The sequence below is a fragment of the Sebastes fasciatus genome, chromosome 6, assembly GCF_043250625.1.
Source record: "Sebastes fasciatus isolate fSebFas1 chromosome 6, fSebFas1.pri, whole genome shotgun sequence".
In the NCBI taxonomy this organism is placed as follows: Eukaryota; Metazoa; Chordata; class Actinopteri; order Perciformes; family Sebastidae; genus Sebastes; species Sebastes fasciatus.
The window spans coordinates 17,310,107-17,321,343 of record NC_133800.1 but is presented as its reverse complement, the minus strand read 5'-3'; the positions used below and the strand labels follow the sequence as shown (position 1 = coordinate 17,321,343).

Below are 11,237 nucleotides of genomic sequence, written 5' to 3'. Positions count from 1 at the left end.
CTGTTTGTGTCGCTTGTGTGGACTGTGTCTTTATACTCTAGCTACTGCCTCTTGGCCAGGTCATCATTGTAAATGAGAATTGGTTCTCAATTGATTTTATCTGGTTAAATAAAGGTCAAATAAATAAAAATAAAAGACTAACAATAAGACAGATATACCGGTCAGTTGTTTTAGTTTAATTCAGCACTTCACGTTATCAGTTCATTTTGCTCATCATAAAACATACATTTCCTTCTAACTGGCAAAGAAAGGAATTTCAGTGAAAGAAAGAAATCTATTCTGAATCCACGTTCCTCATGGCTACCATGCTTTATTTGAATCATATTAGGCCTACAAGAGTTGGGAATTTGAGCCAAATACTAAAGACAGGTACTCAGATTACTGTAATTGAGTTGCCCCCTTTGATGGACTTGCATTTATATAGCGCCTTTCTAGTCTTCCGACCACTCAAAGCGCTTTACACTACATGTCAGCATTCACACACACCTTTGCATGCATGTGCTTTCTGAGGCAATTTCACATTTACTTCAACAGATGTTTGATGAAACATATACTATTTTTGGAACAGGAAAACATTGAGAGAGTAGCCGACATTTGTGCTGTTGTGGTAAAATTAGGATGTTACAGTTAAGTTTGAGTCAAATCTCTAACTTTTACTTAGAGGGGTTGGTTGCTGTAACAAACCCACTACAAAGGGCAAAAGAGAACAACACAGGGATAGTGTAAAAGCTTATTTTATTATCTATTATAAAACACTTAACAACACGAAAATCAAGGGGTAATCATTTGTCTCATGGCAATACTAAAAATCCTCGATTACTAAGAGAGGAAGGAAAAGCAGTCCATATCCTGCCATAGAGGGGAGTGGAAGAACAGTCCAAGGCTCCGAGGGTCAGCTGCGCCACAGGGTGGTTGCTTCCTCAGTCCATTAACTTTCAAACATCACTTGATGGCAGTCTTCTGAGCCATAACATGGATTAGGCTGGCAACACACTTCAGCCTCAAGGAAACCCAACTCGGCCTTCAGACTACGGCGCTTGGAGTTGACCCTGCACGCAGAAAACACAAGGAGAATGAGAGAGCAGTAGCAGCTACATGTAACTTAAGTAGACTACAGAGTGGAGGCACAATCAGGCACACCATCCTTCAATCAGCACCTGAATCACAGCAATTAAGTCCAATATCTGATATGAAAGTGATGTTACAGGTCTACCCTGTTACACCGCCACATGTAGTCATACTGCAGTAGTTACTGTTAGGATGTCACATGAGCTCTTTTGCAGTAACCAAATAACTACTCTCCAAAAAACTACTTAAGTTCTTTAACTTGAGCATTTTTCCATACATAAAATATTTTTGCTGTTTGAGAAATATTCAGGGCAAGTATAAATACTTCTAATAATCTCTTCCGCCCCTGTAAGCACATGAATGACACACACTTCAATGAACCCTTTGTTCTCCAGGTCACATGCCACACTGGACGTTGAGACGACTGAAATATCAGGCAGCTTAAATGGCATGAAAAATTCACTTTGAGGTTGTTCACACTGATCAGGAAACGCTGAAAAATGTCAATAAAACGTCTTTCACAAAAGTTATACAAAGCAACATTTATCATACCAAAATATTACATATTAAAGGGACTGTTTATAAATATCTTACACGTATAAATCGATCCGGGTCGGTGTCCCATGCGCACTTGCTACGCTGTTCAGACAAGACTCCAACACAAACTACACGGAAGCAACAAAACCGCAAAGTTATATCTAGTGAAGCCCGTCTTGCAAAACAGTGTTGGCCGCGGTTAGTCTCTGCTGTACTCTGCTCCTCTGCCTGCCTGCTTGCCTTCACTCACACAGCGCACTCGTTCTTTCTCGCTCAGCTCACTTCACCTCTACACATGCATGTGCGCACACTACACACTGCAGAAGAGTTAGTTTAGCTCTGAGAATATCTAGTGAATGTACAGTGGACGTTTGTGCAGAAATAACTGCTGCAGCTCCTCCAGACCAACAGAGGTTTCCCGTGTCTTGTGAAGTGACGGGGCTCCGCAGCGAGAAACGTTATCGTCTCCGACCGGGTGCCGGTGTCGCCCCTTTACCCTCCGGCCGCGGTTGGGAGGCTGAGGCAGGAAAAGCCAACACTAGGATCTGCATTGATTCATGGAGAGACCTTCGTCTGGTCAGCTAACATTACTGCCAAGCAGGTGAAATATAGAGTGATATTGTGGTTTTAGCTGACGTGTGTCGCCTCACTGTTTTGACGGATGCTCACTCACATTCAGGTAGCGCGTGCACACGGGCGAGCCGAGCAACAGAACGCTGATTTTCATTGACTTAACGGCCACAGGTGTCGCTGTTACAACCAATTTCTGATTCTTACAAACAGTCCCTTTAAGATAATTTCAATTGATATCAGTAAGTGAACTAAAGAGATGTAAGAATGACTACCCAATACATATCTGAAGTTCAAGCAAGGTACCATAATTTACAGTGTCATCAACATTTTCTATAGTTGTGTGTGTGTGTGGACTATAAACCCTCATGGCAGTTACTCATCTTTGTGACATTAATATTGTGAGACATAAATAAGGTTTGAATTTCTCGACCCCTGAGTCATGGGTAGTATTTCATGTAGGAGTTAATAACAGCGTCGTCCCTGCTCTGTCAGCACTCTGGGCCTTTGTGTTGTTGGAGGACTTGAACTCATTCTGGATTTCGATGAAGGTTTTGTTCTTGGTTTCAGGAACGACGAGGCAAATGTATATCGCCATTAAGGAGCAGACGACCAAGAACACCAGGAAACAGTACTGCTGCAGCCCGATCTGTGCAAAAAAACCCAGAATATATCACAAGTGAGTCCAACTCTCTCAAACAGCCAAGCTTTTAAGTCTTGTTTCCTAAACTGAAATGTACCACATAATGACAAAACTAGGGCTGTCAATTGATTAAAATGTTTAATAGCGATTAATTGCATGATTGTCCATACTTATTTGCGAATAATTGCAAATTTATCACACATTTTTTATCTGTTCAAAATGTATCTTAAAGGGAGATGTGTCAAGTATTTAATACTCTTATCAACATGGGAGTGGGCAAATATGCTGCTTTCATGTATATATTTATTACCAGAAATCAATTAACAACACAAAACAATGACAAATATTGTCCAGAAACCCTCACAGGTACTGCATTTAAGCATAAAAGTGACCAAAACAGCATGTGATTATCATAAAGTGGACATGTCTGTAAAGGGGAGACTCGTGGGCACCCATAGAACCAATTTTCATTCACATATCTTGAAGTCAGAGGTCAAGGGACCCCTTTGAAAATGGCCATGACAGTTTTTCCTCGCCAAAATTTAGCACAAGTCTGGAGCGTTATTTAACCTCCTTCGCGACAAGCTAGTATGCCATGGTTGGTACCAATGGATTCCTTAGGTTTTCTAGTTTCACATGATGCCAGTAAGTCTAGCTTTAAAAATGACCTAGACTCGTAATCTAAAAATCACAAGTTGCGTTAAATAAGAAAAGAAAATAGTGGAGTGAAAACTAATTTGCATTACCACGTGATTATCACATTACAGCCCTAGATAAAACATTTGAAAATGAAGAAATACTTTTAGGATACCTACCACAATAAAAGGGAAGACAAGGCCAATGAAGAAGAAGCACAACCAGTTCAGTGACCCTGCGATCATGTACGCTGCAGGACGTGAGGTTTGTGTGAACAGTTCAGTGGTCAAGATGTTAGTCACACCACCTTCACAGAAGAAGAAACAACACTGTTAGTTACAACCGTCGAGCAACAGCAGCTGTTAAGGAAAGACTTCAATGGAGGAAAAAGTTAGTTACCTGGTCCTAAGCCAAAACTCAGGATAAAAGCAAATACACAGGCCATGCTCAAGTATGGCATTACTGGACTGGCATCCTGAGAGAATCACACAATGTTAGCACAAAGTAAAAGTCTTATCTATGGTCAAATGTAGGAAATTGCATAAAACAATGTTTAAATATCTTCTTGTTTTTTTTTCCAATATCTGATCTTGAGGTTCATTACCTGAAAAGAGAGCGTCAGCGTGAATAAAATGCAGCAGATACTCATCAGTGTGTATCCCCCCGTGATGAGCACTTTCCTCCCCAGACGCTCAACGAGCAGACCCTGTGAGACACACAGCATGTCACAAGACCAAAAAGACTCCCCCATTGTATGTATTATGCTATTATGTTGCTATTATGTAGCAACAATTACACTGTATTTTGCTTTGACCTTCTATGGGATATTGGTCCTCATGCGGGAAATGGTATACAAACACATTTTCATTGCCCTTATTTTGTTAGTACCCATTGATTTCTGGAATTCACCAGTGTTTTTACTCTTCTCTTAGGTGAGAGAACATTGCACGAGTGGTCGAGAGCTCTCTTACCAAGATAAGAAAAAAACATCTTGTTTTCACAATCCACAAATTGTTTGTCCAACGCAAGGAAACATACATTTTAGATTAGAAGAACATAAAAAAAACATAGGAATATCATAAGATTGAATTTAGATTACTAATTATAATGACTGGATCATTTAATTTGCGGGCTAAATAAATACTATTAGTCCATTGATCCCAATTAAGATTGCGTGGTTTACATACTGCTCTTAGGTGGTACAGGAAAATCACATGTTTAAGTTTATTTAACAGTACCAGGAACCATAGTAATATAGGCCTATGTCTGTTTCAATGCATATGTCTCCCACTCCCTCCGGATGCCTTGAAATTATGGCCCTCCCCTTGTTCAGATGCGTTCCGTGGTCCATCTATCTATCTATCTATCTATTGGAGTGGAAGTAAGTGGGACTCATCATTCAGCACACCTGGTAAGAGCAGATTTGGATAGTTAAGAACGTTTGGTGCATCTGGAGTTGACTTCTCTTATTTTTTCTCTTAACAGAAAATTAAGAGAAATTTAAGAGAACGTTGTTGCATGAGGCCCAATGTCTGTTTTATACGTATATGTATTATGTCATATGTTCTTGTGCTGTTCTTATTATATAAAACAAATTTCCACTTTGGTGTTCTGTTTTACTCTATTTCAGGTGTGCTCTAACTTTTCAAACTTTTGTCCAACGCTTGAGGTTTTTACAGGTTTTCTCAATCGCTTTGGCTCATTTTTCCGAAACAGTCTTAACCTAAACTGTAAGTGCAGTTGTCACGACTGTTTGATGGGACATCACAACTCTATTGCATGTCTGCAAAAGGTAGTCACCCAAAACACTTAATTCATGCTTCAAAACCTAGTTATTGTGTCAGTAAGTTGTTTTATCATCATGTGAGCCGTACTGGTCAAAATGTTTAGATGTTTTCTCACAATCAACCCTGGAAATGTTTCTTATATACAAATCTCTGTTTTGTTGACTCTGACTGCTTACTGTACTATACAAGAATGTCAGTTTTGTCTAGCTGAATGTTGTTTTGTCTCACACAGAGCTTTTCAGATCCCCATTTCAACAGTAGGTTAAAGTTTACTGGGAAAAGTCAATACTGTACAATACTGTAGTACACAGAAACAGGATATGTATTATGTGTGTTTATACAGTAAATGTATTTGTGTAGCAATGTGTGACATGTATTATAAATAGAAAATTCACCTTTGAGCTTTCATGTAAAGTCATATACAGTGAACAGAATATTTGCCACAAAATGGCATCCATGCCAAAAGAAAATTAAAAAACCCTGCAGCAAACTGTGCATCCTCACACTACATAACACCATGTCATAGATATTTATGGAATATACAGGTATTTCTGACAGATTTTGATAATTGCATAGATCATTTTGCATGTGACGGCTCAAACGATGAAAGAATGTTGAGAAGTTGTGAAGAGGACGACAATCTCACTGAGAATCAACTCATCATTTTTAATCAGCGAGACGTGCAAGTTGTTATTGTGCAAATTGTAGACAATTGTACTGACTTTTTTGCACACCTGTGTCAAAACTAGCGCAATTTGCTAGAATGAATGAGAAATTCTAATCTGTTGTGAACAAGAAACTAATTATTCAGAGATTTGAATTCAGTGTTTTGAAAAAAAAAAATTCTCATTCGAGAATTGAGCCAACGCGAATGAGAAATACTGTATTAGAAAGGTCTTGACTGTTTCGCCCCCTGTTGCTGTGCATCTATCCTTATTTATTTAAATGTTTTTGTAGCATGGAGGAGCATCAGAATTGTAAGAAAGTAATGCACACGAAAATAAAATGTAAAACTCATACTTACACATGTTAAAGCCGTGATGCATTCACAGGCACCAGTGCCAACGGTCACATATGGTATCTTATCAGCAGGAATACCAGATTGTGTGAACAAGTAATCTGCGTAGAAGTAAATCTACAGGAAGTACAGACAAAAAAACACATTATATATTAAAAAGAATCAGCTTTTAGTAATCTCTAGTAGTGTTATTAAGTCTCAAAAGTTGCGGGCACTGAAGAGTGGATTCAACCTTGTGAGAGACAACATGACAGAGGATACTGAAACAAAATATCATCATGTACGTACAGCATTGATGCCGTTCAGCTGTTGGGCAGCGTTGAGCAGCAAGATGGTGAGAAGCTGCCAGCGGACACTACGGTCAGTGAAGAGCTCCCAGGGTTTCTTGGCCTGGAAATCCACCAAATTATTCTTCTCCTTCACGATATCCTCCAGTTCACGGTCACAGCCAGCTGTACCATGCAGTTGCTTCAGGGCTGCAGGCAAGAAAACACATGACAAGCGTGGTGATTTCTCCACATACACCGTTCTTCTCATCTGATCAAAAGGTTTCCTGCATTAAAACCATTTCACATCATCGTGGCAAGAATGCTATCACATCCTTGAACTCACTGCCATGAGGACAAACGTCTCTGCCTCTGGTGATTCCTGACAAAGGGAGTCCTCAACTACTGGATCCACGCTGTCATGTGATGTTCACTACAACAATGTTTGCATCAAACCACGCAGTTTGAAAAGGAGGTAACTGTGCAGCAGTTGCAGTGGAAGTTTACCTTTCTTACATCCCTCAGTATCTCCTTTGTCAATGAGCAGGTAGCGCGGGCTCTCTGGGAACCAGGGCAGGATCAGCAGCTGCAGGATGGCTGGGATAGCTGTGGTGGACAGCAGGAGGGGCCAGTACTCCTCTCCTCCCAGGAGCTCTCTGTGAAATCACACAGACATGTTTATACAAAATCACCATGTAGCGATTCAATCTTGCGAACACAAATTCTGTGTAATATTTTGTGTAAAAATCAAATATAACCCAGCATTTACATACTTGAGGCCAATCACTTGTCCAGTCAAAATCCCACCAGTGATGAAAATAGAAGTTCCCATTCCCATGGCACCACGAAATGCAGTTGGAGCTATTTCCCCCAAATACAGAGGTTGAACACAAAGTGCAATGCCTGTGAAAATAAAACAGGATTAAAGCCACATTTCAGGGGTTTGACATGCAACGTTCAAATCAAATATTTATCAAGATTACGTCACATATTACACAAAGATGTAGGAATACACTCTTTAAATGTATTTCTGAATTATTTACCTGCATTCATTCCAATGAGAAAACGTCCAATGATGAGTAATTCAAATAATCCTGTAGGGTAACTCAGACCCATCAGCAGAGCCGCCGCTAATGCAAATATGTTGTTGGCCAACAGCGTCCCTTTCCTGGAAAACCAACATTACATCACAGCTTTCTAACTGAAAAACAATAAGGAAAATTAGGATCATTTTGGCGAAATATGCATTGTCCACACCTCCCCAGCTTCACAGACAACGTCCCACCGACTGTCACTCCTAGAAGTCCTCCTAAGGTGAATATGGACACAATAGTGGACCACAGCAGGGTGAGAGCTTCTGCTGATATGTCAGTTTGGTAACGCTCATTCCAGGTTTGGTTGATGAAATTCTGCACATACTGGAGATAAAATAAAAAAACACAACATGCACATTCAGCAGGTAAAATAAAAATAATCTAAAATATTTTTAAAATTCACACCATGGTCTGGGTTAATACTCGATTCTGATTGGCTGCAGGGTGTTCATTAATTCCTGATAACACACACCTACTAAGTAGCCTAGTTCCAGTGAAACTGTCTGTTCTAAATGAATGCACTGGCTACAAAAAAAATCTGAATATCTTATTTACAACACTGAGGGGTGAATTCAAAAAACTTTTTTAAACTTGTGCAAATAACACAAAAGGAAATGCATGAAATGAAAATGAATGGTGTCATTATTTATTCTTTGGCAAGTGACCATGGTATAAGCGGGATAATGCCCTTGGAGGAGTCCATTATCGGGGGTAATGGACTTCCCATCGTCCATTAATTCCTGATATCGGACAAGTCATCTGTCTTTATCCCTTAGCCTACATAGTTGTGCATGCTTATAAGCATGCTTACAAACTCTGTGAATATATTTACAGACATCACTCTGTAGAGGATATGTAAGCCTACTGTGATGGAAAAATGTAATTTATGTGCAATACTGACTGTAATATTAGGTTTATAACATGAGTACAAAGTAGTGTAGGCCTCAATAAGTCCAGTAGGGTTCTTACTGTTGTGGGAGCATTGATGACAGATGTATTATATCCACACTGAAAGGTTCCCCCTAAACAAGCAGCACAGGCAGCCAGCAGAAGGGACTTGTTTGGAAGCTGCAATAAAATACAGAGATACAAAACAAATATTTACATACAATCATGGATAGAAAGCTGCATCCCACCACGTCTACTGATCCATTTTTTTTTATTTAAAGCTCTTATTTTACTTTAATCCACATACCTTTGGTTGCTTATGTTTGAAGTCTTGAATAAGCAGAGGTTGGTATTCATTTCCAATTTCTGAAGGCATTTTGTGGCTGATGTTTTGCTCTAAGTCCAATACCGTTTGTCGTTTGCGCGCAGAGTAGTCCGCCTATCCTTCATGTAAAGAGTTTGCTCTCAACAGGAAACTTAAATCATGACGGGATGATGAGTTTATCCTGAGGATGATACATGTGATCTGTTGTCATAAAGAGGCCACGAGGTGAAGAGAATCGGCTCCATTAGTCCCTGTTTATCAAGATTTCACGGCCTTATAATGTAGCTGCATCAAATTGTGACATTCAGCTTGCTTTTATTTCTCCCCGAAAGAAAGAAGAAAAGTACATCCATCCAAGCGCAGATAAGCTGTAGTGTAAAACGGACTGTGTTTCCCAGAAAACACGAAATAAATGAAGTTTTGGGTTAATTCAGTGTAGACGACAGAGCTTTCTAACACACTCAAAGGAGGCGGAGAGTCCAGATAAACAGGCTTGTGTTCACTCAACAGCTAATTTCATTATCCTATTATTATAAACTCATGCTTTTTAACCATAAATCTTAAATGGTATGAAAGTGCAATATAGGCTAGGCCTATAAGATGTTGGATACATGTTACATAAGGCTTTATGTACAGTAATGTGATAATAACATAAACCTAATCAGGAGCAGTGAACATACTAAGTGTTGACTCCCCCTATTTTTCAGAAGTTAGAAGAGCAGCCAGTGAAGTGAGGTGAACATCTGCAGCATTCATTATCTATTATTCATAATACATTAACCTTTTTTAACTCTTAATACTCATAAAAAAAATCAATGATTAAGATGACAAACAATCAAAGGTCATTAAATGCACCATGATACTCTACATGTCTGTTATTCTTTATTTCTGCAGGGTGGATCAAATGGTAGATTATAAATTGCAATTATATGCTTTATTAGCCTACTAATGAACAATCTATTTATCAGCTGCTTATTAGCATTTATAACTGAAGACATGATGAATGATAAAAATGTGGAAAAAACAATATTTACACCTGCTTATTACCAAATACAAAGGATCAACTCTAAACAAAGGGATTTTTCACAACCTGGCAACCCAAACTTGTTCTTCTTTAATGGATCTATAAAGCATGAAAACGATTGATTTATTATGTATTATTTAAAACGATTTATTAACCTGTAAATCCTTTGTAAAGAGTGCCTCATTAAGAAGTAGTACCATATACATTTTAGATCACATGTGACATTTACATTGCTCTTCCTCACTTTGACTTGTGCACTAACTGCTATATTCATTTGAGCATCATCCAATAATATAACAATAAATAAATAAAAATAAATCACAACACCTGTAGGGCAAACAATTCAAAATAAAATAATATTTTGACTTTGGATGTCAGACATATTCACAGGAAACTGGCTAAAGTTCAAAACAAAGCAAACATTTCCATTGCAGCCTTCTCAGGTGTTAAATGGTTTTCAAGGGTCAATTTGAACTCACCTTTCTCTTTGATTGCGCAGACTCCTCATTTACGTTCATTTTGGAAACTACTGTAAAACAATGTTTGAATGAACCATTTATAATGGATGTTCTGCTTCAGTCGTAGCATTTACATAATGGCAGCCTATTGTAAGGTGCAGCATATGATCTGAACTGCAGGGGAGAGATTCATTAACTGCTACAAGCACATTCCTGCCTGGTGCTGAGGCTGACCCAAATACAGAAATTATATTCACCCTTTGTTGTCCAATATAATACTTTCTATTTTTTTACTGCTTACTACTACTATTAATTACTACTTTTTTTGTGTGCAAATGGCAGAACTGTGTCTTTGGTTTGCATATGTAAAGAGCTATTAAGAATTTGACATTAAAACACAACAAATCACATCCAGACAAGACACATTAAAACATGCTTGTATAATAACACAATAGAAGCTACGTTAAAAGGAGCACCAGGTACTCCATGGTGAGGACTGAATTATCAATAGATTTAAAATGCTGTGTGCTGAGGTATCAAGCTGGCTTCAAAAAGTAGCTGTCCAAATTAATTAACATATTTCATGGCAACAGGGACAAACTATTTTTTATAGATGTTTTTCTTTGCACAGGGACTCTGTACCTTTGCCCTGAGGGTGAAAGTGGTGATTTAAGGCAAGAGATTTCCCACCTTTATCCTTAGGTGACCTATAAGTGACTTCTATCACTGAGTAAACAGATGAGCCCTGACTAAGTGAAACATTTTATGGATATTTCATATTATATTCAATGCATAATAATAATAACAGTACAGAAAAACTGATAAGCTGTACAATTAACCTAAATAGTGACCGCAATTACTGCAGGAAGTTTGTGTAAATGGAGCGATTTGGATGAATTTTGAGCAGATTATTTCCTGTGAAT

The 11,237-nt window shown here is 38.6% G+C and overlaps 1 protein-coding gene across 2 annotated transcripts; it reads right to left on the bottom strand.

Moving 5' to 3' along the window:
• Positions 1-718: 718 nt before the first annotated feature.
• Positions 719-10,489, bottom strand: slc2a11b (solute carrier family 2 member 11b). 2 transcript variants are annotated; one of them, XM_074638083.1, is made up of 12 exons: positions 10,336-10,489; positions 8,589-8,687; positions 7,783-7,943; positions 7,569-7,693; positions 7,299-7,428; positions 7,033-7,181; positions 6,548-6,735; positions 6,266-6,376; positions 4,059-4,160; positions 3,854-3,929; positions 3,634-3,761; positions 719-2,824 (listed from the first exon to the last, which is right to left on the bottom strand). In XM_074638083.1, the coding sequence occupies exons 1-12, from the start codon at positions 10,372-10,374 to the stop codon at positions 2,630-2,632; spliced, it is 1,503 nt and encodes a 500-aa protein (XP_074494184.1). In that variant the 5' UTR covers positions 10,375-10,489; the 3' UTR covers positions 719-2,629. The 2 variants fall into 2 exon arrangements, with proteins under 2 accessions (XP_074494184.1, XP_074494183.1); XM_074638082.1 differs by lacking the exon at positions 10,336-10,489 and adding an exon at positions 8,815-9,013.
• Positions 10,490-11,237: the final 748 nt, after the last annotated feature.